General features: G+C 47.3%; 1 protein-coding gene across 11 annotated transcripts in view; it reads left to right on the top strand.

Annotated features, from left to right (window-relative positions):
* SNX29 (sorting nexin 29) overlaps positions 1 to 26,279 on the top strand; it is a 499,996-nt gene that overhangs the window by 176,600 nt on the left and 297,117 nt on the right. For 10 of the 11 annotated variants that reach the window (XR_006963587.1, XR_006963584.1, XR_006963586.1 and 7 more), the window contains one exon: positions 19,527 to 19,609. The exons of the other annotated variant lie outside the window; for it this stretch is intronic. Coding sequence is in view for 6 of the 10 variants with exons in the window: in XM_047087507.1 (XP_046943463.1) it covers positions 19,527 to 19,609 (83 nt within the window). In the remaining 4 variants the exon portion in view is untranslated. The remainder of the gene's footprint in view (positions 1 to 19,526; positions 19,610 to 26,279) is intronic. 11 annotated transcript variants of the gene reach the window in all.

The following is a 26,279-nucleotide window of genomic DNA, read 5'->3' as shown; positions in this document are numbered from 1 at the left end:
GATCATTTGGTTCTTACCCTCTTTCCTACTGATGTGATGTATCACATTGATTTGTGAATATTGAGCCACCCTTGCAACGCAAGAATAAATTACACTTAATTGTGGTGAATGATCTTTTTAAACGTATTGTTGAATTCATTTCACTAGTATTTTATTGAGAATTTTTGCCTCTATGTTCATCAGGGATATTGGCGTGTGTGTGTGTGTGTGTGTGTGTGTGTGTGTGTGTGTGTGTGTGTTTTAATGGTGTCTTTATCTGGTTTTGGTGTTAGAGTAATGCTGGCCTTGTAGAAAGAATGTAGAAATTTTCCTTCCTTTTCTATTTTTTGGAATAGTTTAAAGAAGGATATAGATAGGTATCCTTTAAATGTTTGATAGAATATTTGCCTGTGAAGCCATCTGGTCCTGGACTTTTGTTTGTTGGGAGCTTTTATTTATTTAATTAGTTATGACTCAATTTCTTTGCTGGTTATCAGTATTTCCTCCTGTTTCACTTCTGTTTGTTTATAGGAATTGATCAACTTCTTCTCGGTTGTCCATTTGGGTGGTATGTAGTTTTTCATAATCTCTTATGATTGTATTTCTGTAGTGTTGATTGTTATTTCTTTTTTCTCATTGATGATTTTGAATCTTTTCTTTTTTTCCCCTCAATAAGTCTGGATAGAGGTTTAGCAATTTTACTGATTTTTTTTTTTTCAAAGAACCGGCTCCTGGTTTCATTGATCTGTTCCATGATTTTATTTTGTTTTAGTTTTTATATCATTTCTTTGTGCTTTCATCTTTATTACTTACTTCCTTCTGCTGGTCTTAGATTTTGTTCCTCTTCTAGTTTCTTTAGGTATAAGGTTAAGTTGTCTGAGGTATTTGTTACTTCCTGAGAAATACATTGCTACACCCCCCTCTTTGGGCTGCTTTTGCTGCATTCCAGAGATTTGGGGCCATCTTGTTTTCATCTCCGTGTTTGTATGTTCTTCTTTATTTCTTTTATTTCCCAGTTGACCCATTCATTTTTGAGTAGCATGTTTCACCTCCACATATTTGTGGTCTTTCCAGATTTCCTCTCGCGGTTGACTTCAAGTTTCCTAGTGTTATGGTCAGACAATAGGCGTGGTGATTTTGATCTTGCATTTGCTGAGGTTCATTTTATGGAGCAATAGCTCATCTTTTCTGGAGAATGTTCTGTATGCACTTGAAAAGAATGTATGTTTTGCTACGTTAGGATAGATTGTTTGGAATGTATCTGTTAAATCCATCTGTTCCTGTGTGTCATTCATAGCCGTTGTTTCCTTGTTGATGTTGTATTTCGATGAATTCCTCTGCTAGTATTGTGTTATTATCAATTGGTTTCTTGATGTTTGTTACTAATGGTTTTATGTACTTAGTTGCTTCTGTGTTGGGTGCAAAAATATTTAAAATTGTTACATTTTATTGTTGGATGGCCCCTTTATTATTATTATTTTTTTAATTTTTAAAGTTTATTTATGAGAGATAGAGATAGCATGAATGGGAGAGGGGCAGAGAGCATGGGAAACAGAATCCAAAGGGGGCTCCAGGCTCCGAGCTGTCAGCACAGAGCCCGATGTGGGGCTTGAACCCATGAACCGTGAGAACCTGAGTGAACCCGTGAACCTGAGCCGAAGTTGGATGCTCAACCGACTGAGCCAGCCAGGTGCCCCGTCCCTCCCCCCCCCCCCCGCCTTATTATTATGTAGTGTTCTTCTTTGTCTCTTGTTACAGTCTTTGTTTTAAAGTGTTACTACTCTGGCTTTCTTGTGACATCCATTTGCACTATAGATGTTTCTTCATTCTTTGCCTTTCCCTCAGCAGGTGTCTGTAGGTCTAAAATGGGTCTCTTGTAGGCAACATATGTAGCTGGGTCTTGTTAATTTTTTTTTTTTTAATCTGTCACCCTGTGTCTTCTGGATTAGAACATTTAGTCCCTTTACATTCAAACTAATTATTGATAGATATGTATTTTTTGCCTTTTTGTACTTTGTGGTTGTTTCTGAAGATTTTGTTTGACCGTTTATTATCTTTCTCTTTCATGCTTTGCTGATTTTCTTTAGTGATATATTTGGATTTTTTCTCTTTACTTGCATGTTTTTTAGTGTTTTTTGGCATATGGTTACCATTAAATTCATACATGACCTCTTCTGTGTAATTAGTCTATATTAAGTTGATGGTCATTCAAGTCTGAACCTATTCTTTTCTGTTCTCCACATTTTTAGATATAGGTAACTATATTTTAATCCCTTGTTTGAGAGTTTCTTGACTGATTTTTTTTCTTCTACAGAAATAATCATTTTTACTGCTTTTTTTCCTGTCTTTATGTTGTCACTTTTTGTCCCTCCTTTCTACTCAGAGTCCCTCTTAATATTTCTTGCTGGGCTGGATTAGTGGTCACAAACTCCTTTAGTTTTTGTTTGTCTGGGAAACTCTGTCTCTCCTTCTATTTTCAATGGTAGCCTTACTGGATAGAGTATTCTTGGCTGCAGGTTTTTCCCATTCAGCACTTTGAATATATTGTCACTTCCTTCTGGCTTGCCAGATTTCTGTTGAGAAATCTCCTGCTAGCCTTATGGGTTTTCCCTTGTAAGTTAATGACTTGTCTTGCTGCTTTGAAAATTTTTGTTTTATATTTTGCAAATGTAATTATGTCTCAGCGTGGCTCTGCTTTTGTTGATTCTCTCGAGAGTTCCTAGATCTGTTCCCTTCCCCAGATGAGGGAAGTTTTCAGCTATTATTTCTTTAATAAATGTTCTGCCTTCCTTTCTCTTCTTCTGGTACTTTGATAATATGAGTGTTGTTATATTTGATGGAATCACTGAGTTCCCTAAGTCTCTTCTCATTTTTTGTAATTATTTTCTCTTCTGTTCTGCTTGATTGCTTTCTGTTCCTTTATCTTCTAGGTCATTAACTGGTTCCTCTGGGATGTGTGGCTGGGCAAGACACACAAGGGTGGCTAGGGGCTTAGAGCTCGGTGTGATGCAGCACATGTGTGGGGTGACATCTGTCTACCTGGCTGGCTTGGTAGGGTGCCTGGAAGGCCTTCACAAAGTTTGGCCTGAGCCCAAGACGAAGGGCAGCAGGTTTGGGGTGGGTGAGTCCTCCGAGAACTCAGGGTGTTGTGCACACTGCTAGCGGGTTAGGTAGCAAGTGTATACGCAGCCCTGCCTCCAGCATGGGTCTCTGTGCTTATTCTGGGATGGGGGCAGGAAAATGGCATTTGTCATTTCCCTCATTTTCGGAAAAGTTCTCGACAGGCTCAGAAATCAGTATGAACAGATGTTTTCTCTTTGCCCCTGGTGTTGTGTAAACTGCCCTTTTTATTTTGCTTCTCTGCCCAGGCTGCTGTCTCTTTAAGGGCTGTCACTTGCCTTCCCGGCTCCCCCTGTGCTGAGTCAGCTGATCTCCAGAGCTCCAGGTTCCACACCCTGTTGGTTTTACAAACCGAAAGAATTCAGCCCCTGTGGTTTTTAAAGCCAAAAGTTAGGGGGATTAGTCTTCTCTGTGTGAGGACCCATTTCTTGCCCTCCTTCAGGCAGCCTCCTTCTACCTTTGTGATCTTCCTAACTTTTCAGATGCAGTTTGTTCTCTATATTTAGTTGTGGAGTTTGTTCTGCCAGTCTTCAGGTGGCTCTCCAGTTTAGTGACTTGGATGTGGATGATATCTACTTGAAAACGTGGGACACGGTGAGATCAGGGTTCCCCTGCTCTGCCACCTTAACATACCAGGCTATGTTTAGTTAATTTGTTACTTCTCCTGTATGTCACCGGTCTCCAGTGGTTGAGGAAAAGCAGGGCTGGAAGATCCCTATTTTCAGATAAACTCCTCCCGCTGATTCCCTTTTAGGGCATTCTCCATTCTTTGAGCACGTCGGAAGAACCCTGGCCTGTTGGAAGGTGTAGACTTTGGGGTTGCCGAGATAACAATCCTATTTCCACTCCTGGGTGACCTTGTCTAGTCCCCGACCCTGCTGAGCCCCCCTTTCATGTGGGCATTAGTAATACTAACTATTTTATAAGGGCTAAAAGAAGAGAGATAGGATCTGACCACTCTCCTCAAGGTCTCACAGTCTAGACTGAGGTGATGAGCACAGGCCAGGGGTATTAATGTGTTTTCCTTGTCAGGAGGGAAGCTTCTCTGGAATATGGTGGAGGCTGAAGAAGGGGTGGTCTCAAACCTCTGATGGGGGAGGAAGGGCTTCAGAGAGAACATGCCTTTGAAGAGACTCTTGCAAAACCTGGAGTGTTGACCAGGGAGCGGGGGGCGGGGTGGGGAGTGTTGTAGACAGAGGGTCAGATCAGCCTTGGCAAGGCACAGGTGTCAGGAGTAGCCTGGCTGCTGTGGGTGGCAGTGATGGGCTGATTGCCAAATCCCAGAGTCGGGGTAGGGTTCTGCGTGGCTGGTCATCTGAGCTACTCTGGGAGCCCTGGGCAGTTGCAAGAGGGGATGGGGACAGGTCCAGCCTGAAGAGCCCTGTGTGTTGCAGGGGTCAAAAGCCTGCACGGAAGCCTAGAATAGGCTCCCACAATGGCCTTCGATGGCCACCTCTGAGCCCATTCCTGCCTGGGTGCTGGCTGGCCACCTCGGTTTATCCCCCTCGAACCTCTGCCTCGTTGATGGTGTTACAAAGGCGGCATAGGGAGAGCTTGGCTTCCAGCTCTGCCGCCACATGGCCCCTATCCGGGGCCTGGTTCTTGCTGCTTGCCTGCTTGTTAGCTACCAGGAGAATGACGGAGTCTCTCTGTAGATCTAAAAACCCTGGCTGACCCTGGTCCCCTTCTCTGCTGTCCCAGTCAGTGCTGGACAAGCATTAGCTTCTGTTGTCATTATCATGGTGAAGAGTGAAGAGGGTGTGAATGCCCAAGTACGCATCCTCGTGCCGGGGAGCAGGAATTCCTGCCACTTCAAGGGTCCTTCTAGCTGGACTAAGAATCAAATTGATCTGAGTCAGATGGGCAGGAGAAAATACAATTTAATAGTGTGCGCACAGGGAATCCACACAGGATGGAAGTTCCAAAGACAGGCATAATGAGGTGTCTGTGGTCATCCTGAACCAAGGAGAAGGGGGTGGGCGTCTAGGACTTCAGAGGAAAGGAATGGAACTCACAGGGCGATGAGAAGAAAAGATGTTTCGTAATTCGATGTTTGCCCTGCCATACAGATGGGTCATCCAGGCAAAAGTTAACTTTGCTAATACCACTTACTCTGCAAAGACCCTTGAGCTGGGATTCTTTTATGTAGTTAAGGGAGTGGCTAAAGTTTTTCCTGAGCCCACGCTTTCTAGATTGCCTTCAGTTCAAGATAAGGCACACGTCGAAGTGGTACCTTTTGGAGGAGGCGGACCTGTCCTGAACTCCTTCCCAAGCAACAGGCTTGAGAGATCATAATGCCCCCAAAAGGTGGTGGCGCTAGAATTGGTGAGGAGACTCATAGGGGAGCACACACAGTTAGGAAAACATGATTTTTTCCGCTTTGAGTAGTTTTGCAGCGAGCTTGACCTTGCATGCTGAGGAGTGGCTATTTAACACCCAAAAGCCCAGCCATTGATGCCACCCTTCCTGCCTTTTACCGGTGGCTTCTTGGGACAATCATTGTCCTTTTGGGTAGTCTGGCCACACTTAGCCACATGGTTTTTAATATTCAGGTGTGGCTGTGGTGAGTGCCTGCTTGGTACCCGGCAGATAGGTGATGTGAGGTAGCCTCGCTCTAGCCTCAGGCTGGCTGAAGCGGAATTCCTGTAGGTGTTTCTAACTGTGATGTTTTGATGCCTGTGAATTACCACATGCACTTAGCAAGTTCTTTGGTTTTGTTTGGGGTAATTATCTTTTGAGTAGCGCTGTCTGGGGTTGCTGGTTGTTGATTCTGACTTTGGGGCAGGCATAATTGCTTTCACTTACAAAGATGAATCATTGCTGGGAGCTGTTGGAGAGGTGCTTACCACCTGCTCCGTGATTGGCTTCCCTCACTCATGCTTTTGAAGAAAACTGCAGGGTGGCCAGCCAGGTGTTTTCAGGGCTGGGGGTGGGAGTTGGCCAGACGTTTTGGAATCCCGCAGAAGAATATCTGAATATTTCTGCCTCCTCTGTCACCACCATTGTCCTTTCTTGCCTGGATGAGTGGCCACAGTCGCTTTCTTCTAGTCTGCCCAACTCGTTTCTGTCGCCTACTCGTTTTACTTTTTCTCACATACCGTGTCATTTCCCTGCTGAACACCTTTTATTGGCTGAATGAATTTGTAATTTGGGGTCCATCAGGATTCCTCACCTGCTTCGGCTGCCTTGGCTGCCCTGAGTCCTAGGACCAGGCTAGACGCAGGCCGGCCTGGGGGCTTCCCCCCACCCCACCCCCTGGCTGGTTCCTCTGCCCAGAACTTTCTCCTCCACTGTCTGGGAGTACTGGCATCCCCTGGGGGCTTGGTAGATGTGCCGACTCTCAGGCCCCACTCCAGACCCTCTGAATCAGAACCTGCATTTTAGCGAGACTGCGCCCTTCCTTACTTGCTACAGGTGGTACATCTTTGTCCCCTTTGTGAAAGGTCATCTCAGACTGTCCTGTCTGAAATACTTACCTTATCTCTTTTTCCCCTACTTTCTTGCTTTGTTAATAAATAGACATTTGGGAACAGTTTTAGATTTTCAGAAATGTGACCAGAAAGTAGTGAGTTCCCACATAACCCTTCTCTGCCCTTGTCCCCAACTTCCCCTATTAACATCCTGCATTTGTGTGGCACATTTGTTAGAATTGATGAACCAATATTGATAGTTTATTTTTTTTTAATATTTATTTTAGAGCGTACAAGTGAGGGAGGGGCAGAAAAAGGGTTGGGAAACAGGATCTGAAGAGGGCTCTGCGCTGACAGCAGGGAGCTCGACATGGGGCTTGAACTCAGGAACTGCGAGATCACGACCCAAGCCGAAGTCGAATGCTCAAGTGACTGAGCCACCCCGGCACCCCTTGATATGTTATTATTAACTCAAGTCCATAGTGGACATTAGTGTTTGCTCTTGCTTGTGTATGTTTTGTGGGTTTGGACAAATGTACAGGGACCTGTGTCCGCCATCGTAGTGTCATACAGAGTAATTTCACTGCCCTAAAAATCCCCTGTGCTCTGCCTGTTGACCCCTCCCTCCTAATCACTGATCTTTTTACTGTCTCCATAGTTTCGCCTTTTCCCAAATATGATGTCATCGGAATCCTAGTCTGTAGCCTTTTCAGATTGGTTTCCTTCGCTTAGCAGTATGCGGTCCAGTTTCCTCTGTCTTTTCATGGCTGTTGTGGCTCCTTTCTTTTCATCACTGAGTAATACTCCTTGTCTGCATATGCTGGTTTGTTTAGGTAGCCACTTAGGGAAAGACGTCTGATGGCTCCCCTCTTGTGGCAGTTAGGGAGAAGACAGCTATGAATATTATCTGCAAGGTTTTGTGTGGACATAGTTGCGACTCCTTTGGATGAATACCAAGGAGTGTGATGGCTGGATTGTATGGTAGGAGTGTGTTTAGAGTGTAAGAAACTACCAGACTGTGTTCGAAAGTGACCGTACCATTTTGCCTTCACACCAGCAACGAGAGTTCCTGATGCGTCAGGTCTGTGCCAGCATTTGGTGTTGTCAGTGTTCTGGGTTTCCGCCATTCTGTCGGTGTGGTTTGGGTTAGCTTTTATAGTCCTCATTGTTTCTAAAGTCTGTTTGTTTCCTGGTTTGCATACCTCCCTTGTGTGATTGTCTCCTTTCTGGGGGTAGAGACCTTGTCTGTCCTGTTCCCCTCACCATCTCTGTTCCTGAGATAATGCCTGGTAATGAGTTGAACAAATCGGGTACCTTCTACAACGTCCTGGTTAAGTCCTCAGTATTTTTACCTTATTGAGGCCAGTGACCTGAAGCGCGGAGAGGGACATCCATGCTGCACACATTTGCTGAGACGTCGCCCTGACCGTGAGACCGTGACACGGACAGATGAGAGATGGGTCGGAGGAATTCATCACCTCGGGCACGTTACTTGTCCTCTGTTCTCCTCACCTCTGTTCTGAGATCCGGGATAAAAGGACCTCAGAGAATTGTTGGGATTAAATGAATGAATGTATGTAAAGCATCTTAGTTATCAATTCTGTAAAAAGTGACCCCACAACGTAGCACACGAAAACAACAGTTTCGTCTCCTCGTTTATATGGGTCAGGAATCTGGACACGACTTAGCTGGACTCTCGTGGCTCAGGCTGTGGGGAGGTTGCGGTCAGGTGTTGGGGGAAGCTGCCGTCATTTCACGGCACCAGTCGGCCCTGGACCATCTTCCGAGCTCGCTTACTCGGCTGCTGGCAGACCGCTTCCGTCGCGGGATGGGCCTCTCCGTGGCTGCCCTTTAGGGATTGCCCACCTGGAGGCGTTGAGAACAGACCTTGAGGCCCGTTGAGCACTAGGTGCATTCAGGTGGTGGTGCCGCTGTCCCTGCTGCTGCCGCCCGTCGTCACCTACCACCGCCACCCCCCTTGCCCTTCAGGTGTCGTCACAGAACTGGTAAGAACTGGAGCTGAGAGCTGCCCGTGTGGCTTCGTTGGTTAAGCGTCTGCTTCTTGATTTCTGTTTAGATCGTGATCTCATGGTTTCATTAGTTCGAGCTCCACACTGGGCTCTGCGCTGACAGTGTAGAGCCTGCTTGGGATTCTCTCTCTCCTTCTCTTTCTGACCCTCCCTGACTTGTGTGCATGCGTGGGCCCTTTTGCTCTCTCAAATAAGCATAATAAAAATGTTTGTTTTGAGAGAGACCGAGTGTGAGTGGGGGAGGGGCAGAGAGCAAGGGTGACGCCGAATCTGAAGCAGGCTCCAGGCTCTGAGGTGTCAGCACAGAGCCTGGTGCAGGGCTTGAACTCATGAACGGCCAGATTATGACCTGAGCCGAAGTCAGATGCCCGACTGACTGAGCTACCCAGGCACCCCTCAGATAAAGATAGAAAGACAGAAAGAAAGAAAGATAAAGAAAGGAAAGATAAAGATAAAGATAAAGATAGAAAAGAAAGAAGGAAAAGAAAGATAAAGATAAAGAAAGAAAGAAAAAACTGGAGCTGAGAGTCGAATCCAGGTGTGTCTGACCCTAGATACTTGGTTTCCTATGCGGGCTGCTGGAGTTGACTCTTCTGCTCCGCTCGTGGTTGCCAGGGCTGGTGTCTCTGGCCCACTGCCTTGTGAACCCCAGGAGGGTAGAGTGTCCTTGTCTGTTTTGTGCAACCTCAGGTCTTCTGCACCCAGCCCTGTTTAGTAGATGCTTTTTGATAACCTTGTTAGCAGAACCCACCAGCACTGTACCCTCTACGTATTGAATTGGAAAAATAAAATTGAGAAATAAATGCAGCTCCAAGAGGCCAGAGAATTGTCTTTTTTGTTTATTGATGCATTCCCTTCTCCTTACATTGTGCCTGGCCCTCAGTCAATTCCTGCTGGATGAACGAGAATGAATTGATAGCCCCTTGTGGCAAACAGTCCGGCCGCTCCCTGGTCAGGATGGACTGAAGGTTGTGGGTAACACTGTGCAGTGTTGAGTGGAGGTTAAATCCAATCGTCCGGCTCTGTTCTCGTGCTGGTTTGTATTGTATGCAATTGAAGGCAAGTTATGTTCTGGGTGTGAGGTGTCAGTTTTCAAAGAATTGAAAGGTGGCAATAAAATAGTCGTATCTAGAGTTGAGCTTCTTCTTGGATTCTAAAGTCAAGTCAGGGTCTCAGAAGGAGACCTCAGGCTTCTACCCAATCTAGCGATTTTGATGGTGCTGAGCCAGCGTGGGAATGTGCACCTCTGTGCGTTGGAAGCCTGAGCAAGCTAGGCTAGGCTGGGGGCTTGTCTTGTCGAGAGGTCCTAAAATGGCTCTTGATCATGGCTCACAGAGCCTTGGGAGCTACGTTTCAAACCGAGTTTTGAATTGCGACAGGCCGCCTCATTCCCCAAAGCTCTGTTCACAGGTGTACCACTGTTGATGGTGACACTGGGCCAGTCCTCCCCTTAAAAACTAAAGGGGTATTAATCACAGAGACAGACAGTGGGATGTGGGTGCCAGGGGCTGGCGAGGTGTGCAGTGGGGGTGGGACTGGGGAGTTGTTCAGTGGGTACAGTGTCCATGCAGGATGACAAAAGTTCTGGAAATGGCCGCATGACACTGTGAATGTACTGGGTACCACCGAACTGTACGTGTAAAAAATGGTTGAAGGCGGTAAATTTTATGTTGTGTGTATTTTATTAAAAAAAAAAAACGGAAAAGATGCAGAAAAGGTACAGAGATAGTGGAAAGGAGGTGACTTTGTTACTCTTAGTTTTTTTTCCTGCCCACAATTAGCAGCCAGCTTTACAGTGTCTTTTTTAGGTGCCCATATGATGGATGGGGGTCAGTGGGGGGATGCCCGTGGCTGGGCCAGTAGTGAATATGGTCTTACCCTCTTTTCCTCTATAACTTACTCTTTTATATTAACCGGTTTTTGGGTTTAATGTACATACGGCGAAATTCACTTCTTAAAGACATATAGTTGGGAGTTGTAAGACCTGCACGGATGAGTGTCACCTCCCTGCCGCTGCGGAATAGTTTCATCAGCTCCGGAAGGTCTCACCTGCCTCCCCTTTGTGGTCATTGGTGCCCCTGCCAAGTTTGTCTGCTGCTGACCTGTTTTCCACCCCTGTAGTTGGGCCTTTTCTAGAATGTCTTGTACATGGAATCATAGAGTGTATAGTCTTTTGAGACTGGTTTTAACAAACGTTTTTGAGATTGACCCAAGGAGCTACCCATCAGTAGTACATGGCCTTGCGTGATGAGTGGTGGTCCTTTGTGTGGATGGGCCCTCGTTTATTCAACTCTTGACCCCCCAAAGGACACTTGGTTCCAATTTTGGGGATTGTGAATAGTACTGTTCTCAACATTCATGTAGAAATTTTGTATGAACAATAAATTTTTATTTTTCCGGGAAAAATCCAAGGAAGGGAGTTGCTGGGTTATTTGACAAATGTGTTTGACCCAGTAAAACACTGCTGTGCTCTCCCCCATTTCCACCGGCCGTGTAGGAGCGTGTCCCTTCCTCCACACTTACTACTGTCCTTAGAAAGTTTTTTAGGTGTTTTAGTAAGTTTGTAGTGCTCTCTCCCTGGCTTTAATTTGTATTTCCTTAGTGATTAATGATACTTAGCATTTTTTCATGTGCTTGTTTATTGTCTGTATATCTTTGATGAAATGTCTGTTCAAATGTGTTTGCCTCTCCTCTTTTATTATTCGGTGGTAGTATTTCCTTGAGTTTGGAGAGATCTTTATTAAATCTTGGATACAAGTCCTTCATCATCTGTATGATTTATAAGTATTTTCTCCCAGTTTGTAGCTGGTCTTTTCATGCTAACAGTGTCTTTTGCAGTGCAAATCCAGTTTAACATCTTTTTTGTATTACAAATCCTGCTTTTGGTGTTAAATAGAAGAACTCTGTGCCTGATCCCGGTTAGGCATGCAGATTTTCTCACAAGTTTTAGAGTTGTATGTTTTATGTTTATCTGTCATCCAGTTTAGGTTAGTATTTGTAAAAGGTGTGAGGTGTTAGTTCAAGGTGAGTTTTCCGCAAATGGATGTGTAGTTGTTCCAAAACCAAGTGTCCACAAGACCATTATTTCTCCTGAGTTCCCTTTGTACCATGGTCAGAAATTACTTGGCCATGGGCACCTGGCTGGCCCAGTCGGTGGAGCGTATAACTTTGGTCTCAGAGTAGTAAGTTTGAGCCCAATGTTGGGTGCACAGATTACTGAAAAGTGAAATATTTTTTTAATTTTTTTTAATGTTTATTTATTTTTGAGAGAGACAGAGTGTGCGTGGGGGAGGGCCAGAGAGAAAGGGAGACAAAATCTGGAGCAGCCTCCGGGCTCTGAGCAAGCTGTCAGCATAGAGCCTGACGCGGGGCTTGAACTCACAAACTGCGAGATCATGACCTGAGCCAAAGTCGGACGCTTAACCAACTGAGCCGCCCAAGTGCCTCTGAAAAGTAAAATCTTAAAAAAAGAAAAAAATGACCTGGCCAGATTTGTGAGTTTATTTCTGGACTCTTGGTTCTATTCTATTGGTCTCCCATATTCCTTGATTGCTGTACCTTTATAGAAAGTCTTAAAATTCAGTAATGTGAGTCCTCCAAAATTGTGCTTCTATTTCAAAATGATTTTGATTGTTGTAGTTTCTGTGCCTTTTCATATATATTTTAGAATCAGCGAGGGCACATCTATAAAAAAACCAGGGATTTGATTGCATGAAATTGATGGATCAGTTTGTTGATTGATATCTTAACTATACGGAGTCTGCCAACCTATGAACCTGATATTTCTTGTATATGTAGTTATGTTTTTGTTTCTTCCATTTGTGCTGCATAGTTTCCAGCCTCCATCTCCCGCATGTATTTTATTGAATTTACACCCGTCCATTTCCTCTTCTGGAGCTATGATGAATGACTCTTAGAATTTTGCCTTCTAATTTGTTCACTGCTGACGTATAGCGATGCATTTTTTTGCACGTGACCTTTTAAAAACTCACGCAACTTAAAGGTGCTTGATTTTGGGGATTTCCCGTGTAGAAAATGAGGTCATCTGCCAGGAGGGGCTGCGTTACTTGCTCCTTTCCAAACCGGATGCTCTCTTTTGTGGCTTGCCTTCACTGGTTAGAACATGTAACACTGTGCTCAGTGGGAGTGGTGATGAGGGTGGTGACTTCCTTGACTTGTTCTGGGAAAGCATTTAGTCTTTCATCGTGAAGTGGATGCATTAGATGGAGGGTCCCTCCCCCCCCCAATTAGATCTAATCTTATTTTAAAGTCTTTTTTTCCCCCCTAGTTCACCTGGTAAAGTATATTGATGGAAAACTTAAATTTGTCTCCTAATAGCATCGTTGAGAAATGAGCGCTGCCGACGTGTGGTTTCCATATTTCTGTGGTACGTACCAAACCATACATGTAACATCTCCACAGTGTCTTGTTGTACGTGACTTCTCTGTAATTTATCCACCCCCCATACTCACGCATAGAGTCTGTAACCAGTTTCTTGCAGATACAGTCGTCACATCCTTGTGTGTGTTTTCAGACTTCTCCTCGTTTCCGGAGCGTGGATTCCCAGACCTGGTATTATAGGGTCAAAGGTGTACAATTCTTGAGGCTGTCGATTTCCTGTTTGCTAAAGCTCACCTCTGACCTGCCATTTCCATTCGTGAGGTTTCTGACGATGGATGGCAGAGGCTTTGTTGTGCAACTCTTGGAAAATCCACCTGTGAACAAAGCTTGGCGGTGGCGAGAGTCCTGTTCACGTTGGCCCGGGACCTGACCAACCGAGGGCGTGTGCACACCCGTGTTCTTCAGCCCTCCTTGTTCAGTGGAATCCTTCAGGGCTTGAAGTTTTTGGCTCTGCCCATTTGCTTAATTCCCTAAATGTATAGGGAACAACATGAGACTTGGGAGGTAAGGGACATCGGTTTGAATCTCAGGTTTGACTCCCCGGGCCTTGGCTTCCCCATCTGTAAAATGGGCACAGTGAAACCAACCTCCTGAGGTGATCCGCTGAGATTGAGTGTTGACACAGTAAAAGAACAAGGACTTGGAGATGCTTCTGTGTGAATTGTGGGCCTGCCTGGAACTTGCTGTGTGATTTTTTGGGTTGGCGACTGAACCTCTTGGAGCCTCGGTTCTTCATCTGTACGATGAAGGTGATAAAATTGGGGGATCATCCTGACCCATCTTGCATGGTTGCTGTGCAGACTCCCCAAGAGCCTGTCTGCAGCGTCTCTGCCATTGGGTGCTTCACACAGGCAGACCCTGTTGTGTTGTGGATACGAGAGGGACGCTTGTGAGTGAGGCACAGGGCTTCCCTGTAGGAGGGCTTGGCACTGAGGTGCTTCTCATTTCTTGGCTGGCACGGAGGAATTTCAAGGAAGACCTGAAGATCTCAAATGCCCACCTCTGCCACCGTCCACACGGGCTACACTTTTCTAACAGAGACTTGGTTCTTTGCCACTAAAATTTGTCTCCCAGTTTTAAGGGGCTGTGTCCAATCTGAAAAAGCAGCATCTCACAAACCGTAGGGTTGGAGGGGTTACTGGGTGGCCAGTGTGCTTAAACACGTTGGGGCCTCTGAGGAGCTTTGAGGCGGCGGGGGAAGGGGTGGGCATTGGGGAGTGGTGAGAGAAGGAAGTTGTTCGGCACATCTTTCTGTGACTGTGTCTAACTGTAATCCCCATGGTCCTCTTTCCACGCCCTTTGTCACCCCCTGGAGTGCAATTTAGGAAGTACACTTAAAATACTGCTCTGTATTAAGGATCTGCTTCTCCAGATTTTGGTCACTGTGTATCAGGTTCATGGTTTGGGCCACGCCTGCGTGCCCCCTGCATACTTCTCAGTTTTCTTTCACTCCACTGATTTTTGCAAACCTTTAAACTTGTTTTGTTTTCAAAATATTCTGTATATCACTGCAATATATGGAAAATCAGCTCTAAAAAAATCTAGAAGACTAAATATTTTTAAAAAAAAGTTTGGTGAATTGCTCAATTGTCTTGGGAATGTACCACATTTGGAAAATTGTTTCTAGTTCATTCTCTTTCTGTGTGTTTGCTTGTTGATTGAGGGAGTTGGGTCCCACTGGTGGGGGGGAGAACTGGACAAGGGGTGAGGAAGGGGGCTTTCTGTAAGTTTACCTTTGTGAGGTTAGATTCCTGCTACAGTTGCTTGGGTCCCGAAGACTGGGTCTGCCTGATGGAGCCCCTACCCCTCCCTGCTCCTTCTTGTTGAGTGGTTTTCTCGTTGTCGCCATTGTGATGACTGAGCCGCCCCCCCCCCCCCCCCCCCCCCCGCCGTTTGAGGCAGAGGGTGAGTTAGAGCTGAAAGACCAGATCCTTGGGAAGAGGCCAACTGTTAACAGGTGGGTCACTGACTGGTCCCATACAGGGTGTGAAGCTCCCAGCTGTACCTGCAGCAGCAGTAACTTCTCGGGTGGATGGGGAGAAAGTGGTCACACCCTCAGGACTCTGGAGCTGCCTGTGCCCCTGGAAGGTCTGGGCGTGGGCAGTTCTTAGCAACGACAGCATCCCACCCCAAACTTTTGTAGATGGTTCTTTGGATGGCACATCAGGGTTTAATCAACACCGTTGGTTACAAAGAGAGCTAGATGTGGTGGGGTGATGTTCGTCTGAGTGATGTGCACCCTGGCAGCAAAGAAGGGGAGAGTCCTCTGAAAGGGAGAGGAGGGGCTTGCTCTGCGGTCTTACTGGACAGGGAGGCAACCATCCGTGCTTCCTCCGTCAGAGCTCTCCTCCTCCCAGGCTCTCCAGCCACATGTCGCCAGTGTAGACAGGGTGGGGGTGCCTCCCCACACCCAGAAGGTGAAGCGGTGGCCTGCTCCCTAGCAGCTTCCTCTTCCTGTTTAGCATTTTGTTTACGTTTTCTGAGCAGATTCTTTACATCTCCAATTTAAGAGACTAGGCGGTGCGGGTGTTTTTTGTTGGCAAACATGACTTAGCTCTAGAAAATCAGGGATCGACCAAGGGAGGAAAGGGTTAAAAGTAAAAGCCCTGTGGCCTCATCCTTCAGAGGAGTCTGTTGGAATACTGCCTGCGTGCAGAACCTTCTGGGCTGTGTGGAAGTGGGTGGGGTGTAGCAGAGAGGCTAGGTCCCCCCAGCTCTGAAGACACCTTGCCCGTGAGCCGATGCACCCGGAGCCGATGCACTTTGGTCTGCCCTGCTCCCCTTGCCCCTTCGCTGCTGAGACTGACTGGCCCCTGGCGGTGGGGCATGGGGTGGCTGGAAGGCCCTCGTGAAAATGGGCCTGCATGGCCACCCCCGTCTTGCACACGCTCAGAGGATCTTGGAGCCCTTGTCTGGTTAGGGCTCATTTAATCGACTAACCCATTCCATTGTCTCGTGAGGTGTCAGACAGAAAGGCATTTTTAATTTGATAATCATAACAGACCTGTGTAATAAGAATAATGGATTCTCTGTGGTTCTTCTGGCTACAAATTAAAGTCCTGTCAGCTGGTTGCATATTAGTCGTCCAGAGCCTGGGAATTATTTTCTTGGCCTGGTAATGTGTGTGTGTGTGTGTGTGTGTGTGTGTGTGTTTAAGTTTATTACTATTTTTTTTTTTTAGTGATCTCTGTACCCACTGTGGGGCTTGTTCTTCCAAGTGGCTGAGCCAGCCAGGCATCCCAGTAATATTTTAAGTTTTAAAAAAATTTTGTAGTGGGGCAGGAGCTCCCTGGTTTTCATAGCCTCCTGCCCCCCTACTCCCTTTTAGACCTGGTTTGCTTTACTCGTTGGTGTAGCCTGTGTGACTGTCGTACCATTTTAGTCTGTATTCCACGTTAAGAGACACACTGTGGGAGAGGATTCTTAGGGGCATCAATGCAGGTAGTGGGCTGGACAGAAATACACACACACACACACACACACACACACACACACACACATTTCATGCCCGTGTCAGACTCCTGGGTTTACTGTTGCTTCGTAGGTAGTACGTAAGCTGTAACCACTGGGGACACTGGGCCAAGGGCATAGGAGCTCTTGGTATTATCTTTGCAGCTTCATGTGAATCTCTGTAATTCTTTCAAAATAAAAATTGAACAAAAAAGGGGCACCTGGGTGGCTCGGTCGGTTAAGTGTCCTACTTCGGCTCAGGTCATGATCTCACAGTTGGTTGGTTCAAGCCCCGTGACGGGCTCTGTGCTGACATCTCAGAGCCTGGAGCCTGCTTTGATTCTGTGACTCCCTCTCTCTCTGCCCCTCGCCTGCTCACACTCTGTCTCTTCTCTCTCTCTCAAAAATAAACATAAAAAAAATAAAGAAAAAAAATTGAACGAAAAGGACTTCATTCCTAGTGACCTGAAAGTGTTAACTTCCTGCAAAAGGCACACAAGTTGACTGCTGCAGAATTGTCTGGGATGAATTTGTGCCTCCCAAAGGTGTTCATCCAGTGGTTTGATGTAGTCTCACAGTTTCTCATCATTTTGATGGAAATCCGTCTATATTAAAAACCTTGGTTTTCATCTCTCACATCTAATTTTTACATGGAATCTTAAGAGACTAGTAAAAGATCCAACCCAGAAAAGCGAGCACCTGAGATGTTTCCATGCTGGCTGCAGTGTCACTGAGGAACAAGGGGGCTGAGGGTCGGTCCATGTGCTGCGAGCACATGACAGGAGCCTGAGCAGCCAGAACTCGACGCGGTTCACCTGTCCGTCAGCCCAAACCAGCCTGCGTGTCCCCCCATGAGGAGGACGGATCTGCCACGAACCCTTGTCAAATTAGGCCATATAGAAATGCAGATAAATAGCGTTCCCTAGTTTTCAGGTCCTGTGTGACTTGAATTCCCACATGGGGTGAGGAACAGATCGGGATGAGTGACAAGACCCTGCAGAGACAATTCCAGAAAATAAGTGGTACAGTCCACGTGTGTTGGGAGCGTCTCCCTCCCACAGGCCTTTCCAGGACTTGGTGCTTAGCTTCAGACATTGGCTGTTCATGTCACAGGTGGGGAGAGTGTGGATGCCTTGAGGCACATCTGAGAGGCGCTGTCTGCGAGGGGAAGGGGGTGATTAAGGGACCCTCTGTGGTGTACTCTCTAGAGCTTCCAAGATGAATGCAGTGTCCTCAGCGGTTGCCCGAGTATGGGGTAGAGTCTCTACTTGGTGATGTTCTTTCCGCCAAAAGTGCAGGAAAACGAAATAGCAAATCCAGGGCTGAGGTGTAGCCGGATGCATCGAAAACAGAACCGGTGATGGGCAGTCTAGAGTTTTTACACTGCGTAAATGTGTGGTGCACATCATACCAAGGACTGGCATTTCCATCCGTAAATGGATTGAGTTGAGTTAGAAGCTTCCTGTGGCGAATTGTTAAACAAGGCAACCCAGTTGTGACAAGATTTATAACAGCTGGTTTGCTGGGTTTCCACATTGGTTGCCATGAGGAAGGATGGTGAGTGGAGCGGTAAAAAAAGGAAAAAAGACTTCAGAAAGAAAAGAGTGTGAAAGATGCTTCATCCAGGAAAAACGATACTTACTTGGTATATAGGTGCGTGCCCAGAGAGAGGTGTGATACAGACAGCTATTAAAATGTCACCAGAGTTGATGTCATGGTATTGGGCTCTCACGTGACTTTTACATTCCTGCTTAAATGTCCTCTGATTATTTTGTGATGAGCATTTAAATTTTTATATTTATAAAAGAAACCCAGTTTTAAAGCTGTTGTCATACTGAGGAAATGGTCTCTGGTATTTAAAGGCATTCAGGTTCAGGACGCCTGGGTGGCTCATTCAGTGAAGCGTCCAACTTTGGCTCTGGTCATGATCTTCATGGTTTGTGAGTTCGAGCCCCACATTAGCCTCTCTGCTGTCAGCTTGGAGCCTGCTTCAGATCTTCTGCTCTCCTCTCTGTCTCTCTTTCTCTCTCTGTCTACCCCTCCCCACTTCAAAAATAAACATTACAAAAAAAAAAAAAAAGGCACTCAGATTCCAGACCTTTGGGTGGGAGGAGTACAAGCAGAGAATGTGGGAGAGGCACCTCTCCCCGTGGCTGGAGGGTAGGGGGGTGGTGATACTTATGAGAAACCAAGTCCAATTCCCAAAGGAGACTGAGGAAAGATCCTCTGGGCCTTGTGGGCAGAGCGACCTGGGTTTGTGTCTTGGGAGTGTGCCTTACTTTTGACCTTGACCTTGGCCGTGTGACCTTAGTCACAGACCTTATCTGTGCCCCGAGAATTTCTGCTCCGTCACCTGAGAAGCATAATATTGGATCATTGTGCCTAATACATGATAGACACTCAAACATATTTCAAACAAATGAAGAATGAATAAATGCATGCATGCTTGATTCACTGAAGTGACCTGGGTAAAGTCTGATCTATGTGGTACATAATAAACAACATTTTTCTTCTCCTGGTTCTCGTGTTCTTTTCCTTAGCCAGTATACCTGGGGAGTGAATTTTGTAGAGTCTTCTTGCAGCCTGAGTTCTGTGTCCCGTAGTATGGTCTTATGTGGAGGTAGGTGTGGGCTTAGCTGCTTCTCCTCTTTATGCCTCAGTTTCCTCGTGTGTAAAATGAGCGTTGTGACAACACATTGGAAGCGTTAGATGATAAAGACTTCACATGATGCCTGGCAAATACTAAATGTTTGTTGCATGTAGCAGTTAATAAAAATAATGAGTATTCCCTAGGTTGAGTACATGGTATTTAGTACATGCTTCTATACATGGAGAGAATATTACCTAGTGCCTGATACAGAATAGAGCACAACACATGTCAGCATCTTGACTTTGTGGGAACTGGAACCAGTTAGTACTGATTTTCATTAGGAGTGAATGGTTTTTGAAGGGATTCTTCAAATGTGCCCTATGTGGTGTAGTCTTCTCCAGTGGTGATTGCTAAAACAGAAAAATGTAATAATATTTATAAGATGCACCTTGTGTGTTTTTCTTTACACAGTTTCCCCCTCCCCCCAACTTCGGTCTATATTACCATTTTTTAAAAACGTATTTTTTAACATTCTTGTACCTGCAGAGAAAACGAGGTGCTCAAAGTCCAACTGAAGAAATATGTAGGAGCTGTCCAGATGCTGAAAAGAGAAGGTCAAACAGCTGAAGGTGAGGAGGAGACTGAGCTTGGGTGGGGAGCGGGCCAAGCTTTTTAATCTTTATAGCCTCTGTGCCTGGCACACAGTAGGCACTCAACATGTGATGAGTGCATATGCAGGTGAATCACAAACACAGTACTGGTCAGGATTCTAGAAAACTAATCAGATGGAACATCCTGTTGTGTTTTCTTGCTGAATCTGGTAAGACATCCTTGCTAGATCACTAGCAACAATTGTATCAGTTTGTATACTTAAGGAATTTTATATGTTTCAGGTCTTGAGATAATTGCCAGATAGCAAACCTTATAGAATGATTAAGTCCCGTCAGGCTAGTGGTGAAAGCAACAGAACCCCAAAGTGGTGGAGAATCAGATCTGTGGAGTTAGGCTGACCAGGCTCTAGCTCCAATTCTGGCTTTGTTTTGTTTTGTTTTGTTTTGTTTTCAAGCTCTCTGTATGATAATTTTTTCATTGGTAGAATAGGGTTAGGTGACAGTCCCTACCTCATGAGGTAGGTACATAGACATCTTAGCATATTGCCTACTATAGGCTAAGTACCGAGTAAGTTGTAGCTAGTCAGAAATAAAAAGGGATAGAAAAATGATCTCTTGACCAAGATTTCACTAAATGAGGTGATACCCTATGCTTCCTCTCTGCATTTTGGCTACAGTTAAACTGTCATGAATCAACCAGAACATTTCTCAGTTCAGCAGGAAGAAAGGGTGTTTAACTTTGGCTGAAACGTCCTGCAGCCTTTCAGCCAACTTAGCATTAAAAGACTGTCTTACATGCAAGTGAGCTCTTGGAGTGTAGACATTTTAACAAAGGGGTAGACCCTCCGGGCTCCCAGGTCTTGGTTGTCAGCCAGACCTACACTTGAAGCCAGGCTCAGCCAGTATAACTTGATGTCTTGGAATTATTTTGCCATGTATAAGTGGAAACATCCCACCAACATCACAGAAGTTGTTGTGGGGTTTTCCTGAAACAATGAACGTGAAGAAGTTTCCACTATTACACCTGGCATGTAATTAGTGTTCGGTAAATGGTAGTTATTTTTCTTTGTTATAGAGGGAGACAGGATTGGAATCGGGATGTGGTTTGTATATTAATAACAGAAAGGCTTGAGTTTTGTTTAAAGCTTTTGTGTTTATTATGGTCTCTGTTTGATCGGCCTCAATGTGTGTGTGTTTTTCTTTTTTCCTCTGATCACATGCCTCGCTTCATTTCCAGTTGGTCTGTGCCTGTTAGCAGTCTAGGGGGTTATCACTACAGAGCCAGTTGAGTCCTCCTCTGTGGGCTCATCACCTTCTCAAACAGATACTGCTGTTACAACCCTGCATTCATTTCACCTCGTGCAGTTAGGTGTGTGTGGGTCTTTTACTTTTCGCTCCCCATCTTTGTGTCCCCAGCACCTAGCTTTGTAGCTGCCTGGCCCACCCATGATGTGTCTCAATGAGTAGTATTTGTCTGTCCTTTACCATTTCCAGGCAGCTTCAAGTCCTTTTTCATTTGACTCCATCACCCTGTGAGGAGTGGGTATTTGACTCCATCACCCTGTGAGGAGTGAGGCTCAGGAGAGCTTAAGGGGCTTGTGTGTGATTCTCAGGTGGAAATGAACTCAGGTCATTTTCTCCAAATCCCTGGTTCTTTGCTCATAGGGTCCTTTGTTTTAAAAATTTTTTTAAGATTTATTTATTTTTGAGAGAGAGACAGAGCACAAGCAGAGAAGAAGCAGAGGGAGAGGGAGAAAGAATCCCAAGCAGGCTCCAGGCTCCAAGTTGTCAGCACAGAGCCTGATGAGGGGCTTGAACCCATGAACCTCGAGACCATGACTTGAGCCAAATTCAGACGCTTAACCAACTGCAACCGGTTTGCAGCTTAAGGGCTGCAACCCAGGCGCCCCTGCCTTGCAGAGTTCTTAAACTCTTGTGTGCAAAGGGAGGTACCTGAGGAACTTGGTAACTATGCCGCTTCTCAGGCGAGAAGAGGGCTCCTCCCTTCAGGAGCTGTTGCATTGGATCTCGGATGGACCGCATGTTTGCTTGTCTAGATACGTGACTCTTATGCCTGTAATGTGTAGTCTGCACCCCACTGCCTTTGGAGATATCTGTACTCTGCCTGCTCAGAACTTTGACTTGGTGCAGTAAGAAAATTAAACCTAGGAAAAAAGGACCCCTGCTGGGCTTGTGTTGGATTTAAAAACCTCAATGCTGTAAAATGCATTTTGGCGTGTGAGCACTTTGGGAGTCTTCCTCCGGCAAATGGGTCCATGGAACCTGCAGTGTGCAGCATAGTTTTTGTTTGTTTGTTTGTTTGTTTGCAGCTGAAGTTCCCTGTCCTAAGACATAGGCTGAGAGTTCTGAGTTAGAGCAGGGTATGTGCCTTCAGGATGCCACGACAGCCCTGGAACGGATTGGAGCTGAGACCGTGTAGCGTATTTTGTACTCCGTGTGGTAGCAGTTGTTAACTGCTCTTACTACCGGGAATGCCCTTCAAGACCATCTACTTTACCTGTGGGTCCTCTGTCTGCAGAAGGTTTTTATGAAAGCCCTTGGGCGTCGGCATACCCTCACGGAGGCTCTGTTGCTTATTAAGTGCTGTAGTTTGCACTCAGAAATGCTAGTGAGCGCCCCCTCTGTGCCCGGCACCGCGAAGCAGCCTCACTACAAGTTACTCTCTGGGGGGGGGGGGCACCTGGGTGGCTCAGTAGGTTAAGTGTCCGACTTTAGCTCAGGTCACGATCTCACGGTTTGTGAGTTCCGGGCTCACTGCTGTCCGCACAGAGCCCGCTTGGGATCCTCGGTCCCCCTCTGTCTGTCCTTCCCCTGCTCATTCTCTTTCTTTCTCTCAAAATAATAAACTTAAACCCCAAAGCAAGGGGCTCTTTCAGAGAGCTTTTACCTCACTTTCACGTGATGCCCTCTGTTAGTCCAGCAAAGTGGGACTCCGTGCTCAAGCCCAGCCAGTTGCCGACTCACGCTGAAATGATGAGCGTGGACCCTTATTAGGCTGTGGCAGCTTGGGGTGTCTTGGCCAGGCTGGGATGGCGTGGGGTGTGTGGGGGGTTGGGGGGGCAGGGGCAGGGGCAGCAGGAGAGCCCGAGAGTCCGTTGTGATCTCTGATTGCCGTGGCTCCTGGTGTTACGGGGCTGGAGCTGGAGATGGGTGCCAGCTTCCCAGATTCCAGGTGGGGATTCAGAATGCATTTTCCACAATAGGAGTCTTTTAGTTCAGGGGTCTAAGGATCCTTTTTGTCTTTTGGCAACAATTTCTTTATGAAAGTGTGAGCACTCATCAGTAGGGAAAAGAGTGAAAAACCACTTTAAGCCCTAAATGCCTTCCGGGCTGAAGAGAAGTCTGAGGGCTGTGTTGAGACCCCCCCCCCCCCACCTGCATTGTTGTGGAAATGACTCTGGGAGTTAAAAACAAAAGCAGAAACAAACCTTGAGAATAGATTGTTGACACCCTTTAATTTTCTGGATCTTAGATTTCAGATTTGCACCCTTTTCCTTTTTTAAAAGAATGGTATAATTCCTCTAAGAAATCTGGTGGCCTCATGAAATAACTGAAGGGAAATTTTTGTTTTTCCCTAATGTCCAGAAGTGAGGTTGGGTTGTTCCTCCCCTCAAGTGCTAGGTTTCCTCAGTGAGATCAGCTTTCCCAACAGCTTAAAACACCTCCACCCGAGGTTTTGGATCTCTTGTCATCCCCGGGTGTGTCGTCTGTGCCCCTCCAGCCTTGGAGCTGTGGCGTAAGGGCTTCCACATCCACCGAGAACTGGCTGGACACTGAGGCTCACAGCGTGACTCTCCCTGGGCCTGGGAGCAGTTGTGTTAAGGATTCGAGGCACCGACTCTCCTCTCCAGCACCGGGCGCTGGCACTTACGGAGGGGAGGGCCACAAGGAGATCACTCTCCAGGCGAATGTTTTCCTCTCGGGCTTCGCTGAATTTTGAAGCGTACTGTGACAAGTTGGACTCTTGTCCGAGGGGGCTGAGGAGCAGGCGAACCTGACAGCTTGTGTCCGCAAGACCGGCTCATTCTCTTAAGAGTCGACTCACATTAGCCAAACTTGCAGGGAATGATGTACAATCAGAGGAGCAGTTCGTCCATCAGCAGAGAGAAGCTGGAAGGCCCAGATCTGATGCTCAGGTACTTCATTCCTCTGGCCTTCTCAACTTGGGGAGCTGGAGTCTGCCCTGATGGTGGCCTGCTGAGTCAGAGAAGGGGGGACTGGTTGGGCGCTTCAGCTGTTCAGTGGCTTGATGTGTCCCAGACCTGGGGAGGGAAAGGTCTCGACCGGGGTAAGCCTTTACTTGGAGAGACGCTGTCACCTGCTGGTCTTTCCCTGGTCCTTTTTCTCCTTTTCAGCTTGTGGTTTAACAGGGTGCTGTGCTAGTTGTGTCACATGGTAGTTGACGGTGAGAGCGAAGAAGAGAACGTGATCTTCTGAGCTACGTACATGTTTTGTACTTGCCTCCTAACCAGTAGCCAGCAGATGACTTTGTTGCAGCTTCGAGATGCTACTTAATGATGGCTACTCTCCCTGTCTCTCCAGTTCCCTATAAGACACAGACACAGGACTCTCCAGGAAACTACAGCGTGACCTGCGGCCATAGTCACCATCCCTCACACACTGCCCCACGTGTAGACCCAGGGACTCCCCTTGTGAGGGCTTGTCAGGTCTGCAGAATTCCTTCTCCCCCAGTGGGGGCCGGGAGGGAAGAGAGTCCATGGGGGGAGGTGGGGGACCTTTGAGTGCCCTGCACACAATCGAGAATCTCCCCAACCAGCCACAGGGTGGGGGGTGAGGCTGAGGGTATTTCGCTGATGGAAGTCTCCGTGGGGAAACGCAGCCCCCGAATGGAGTTCACCTGCCAAGAGCTGTGAGGGCCGCAGCCATGGAGGGGCCTCCGGGGGGAGATGCTGGCGGGGCTGGGTCGGGAGCATGGTGTAGCGAGAGGGCTTCTGCTCCGCTGCTTTGGCCGTCGGAGAAAGAAGGAAGGCTTGTCCTGCCCTCGGCTGGTGTCTTTGTCCAAAGTGTCGCTTCATCCCGCCCGTGGCCCCGGAGCGAGAGGGTCACGGCCGCAGCCTTGGGGAGACCTGGCATCCCACCTGGTCCTGGCAACTCACGATGGACGTGGGTAGATGAGTGACTTCTGTGTAACAACTGAGGACGCCCCTGTACAGTTGACTCACGGGCCACGTGGCCTTTCTGTGACTCCGTTTCTTGTTCTGTAAAAGGGGAATTGCCGTAGTAACTTCCTCGCAGGCTTTGGGGGAAAGCAGACATAGATCAGTACGAAGCCTTTAGAATCTTCTCTGACTTGTAACCGTTCAGTACGAGTTAGTAGTTGACATTATCGTCACTCCTTATACCTCTGACAGCCCTTTGGTACAGTCTTAAAGTTAGAATGAAAACAGTATGTACTTGATAAGCCCTTGTGAGGATTATGTGTGAGATGAGGGAGTTGAGATCAACGCTCATATCAGAGTCTGGCGTCTGGAAGATACTGTGGCGGGCAGAATGCTGGTCCTGCAGGGACATCTGTGTCCCGATGCCCAGAACCTGTGAATACGCTACCTGCTCTGGCAAAAGGGACGTTTCAGCTGTGGGTAGGTGAAGGATCTTGACGAGGGGAGATTATCCTGGTTTCTCCCGATGGCCCCAGCGTGGTCACAAGGGTCCTCATGAAAGGAAGGAGGAGGGTCTGAGAGGTTCCAGATGCTGGGAAGACCCGGGGAATGGGCTCTGCCCTGGAGCCTCTAGGAGGAGCACGGAGCTGCCTTTGGCCTGACCGGAGCCGTAAGACCGTCTAGACTTCTCACCTCCTGAGCCGTGAGGTAACAATTTTGTGGTGTTCTAAGCCCCCGAGTTTGTGGTTGTTACAGCAGCTACAGGAAACGAGCACAGCTACTAAGCTGACTCGAGGTGCTGACTCGACCATGGACAGGCCCTGGGCCCATCGTCATCACGGTCTTATGGAGCTTGAGTCGGGGTGCTGATGTTTTGAAGGTGGGGTTTTTTGTCAGAGTTTCCTTGTGGGCAAAATGAGACCTCAAAGGAGAGCTGTGGCCTTTGCTGGGCGGCACACACGGGACAGGAAAGCTCACTGCCCCGGCCCGTGCCTGTGCACCGTGTGTCCTGGGGTCACCGGTGCCAACCCCTGTGGATGGTTCCTGTCACCGCCTGCCCTGGACGCCAGAGGCGAAGCCCCCATGCCGTGTGGTTGGGACCTCACTGCTGGAAGGACCCTTGGTGTTACTCTTCAGATGTGGGCGGCGGCCGCGGGTGCGGTCCACGAGGCTGCTTTCTTGGCGTCCCGTGGGATTTCTTCTGGGCTCTTTGCCGCTCAGCAGAACCTTGCTCAGTGTCGGCCTTCTCTCGGGCTCCCCTGAGGAGCATTTACCTGTGAATCGGAGCTGGCTCTCTGGGCCAAGGAGGAGCGGTGTTCCTGCCAGGGGCAGCCTTCTTTCCTGTTGGGGCCTGGGAGGCTGGGGCCACTACAGTTCTCTCGTCTCCGTGTGAGGCTGTCACGCACAGGGAGGAGCTGAGCCGGGTGGCAGGGAAGAGCTGGGTTCTGATCATGTCCTTTGAGCCTCCGAATCCAGCCATACTTGACAGGAGATACTTCCCACCCTCGCTCCCCGGCCCGTTTTCAAGCCTTAGTTGGGTTTCGGTA

Source organism: Lynx rufus, unplaced genomic scaffold, assembly GCF_022079265.1.
Source record: "Lynx rufus isolate CCGP_SWC_20201006 ecotype Redwood Valley unplaced genomic scaffold, mLynRuf1.p SCAF_23, whole genome shotgun sequence".
Lineage (NCBI taxonomy): Eukaryota > Metazoa > Chordata > Mammalia > Carnivora > Felidae > Lynx > Lynx rufus.
Note: the sequence above shows the minus strand (reverse complement) of the source record. Positions and strands in the feature narration are given on the sequence as shown.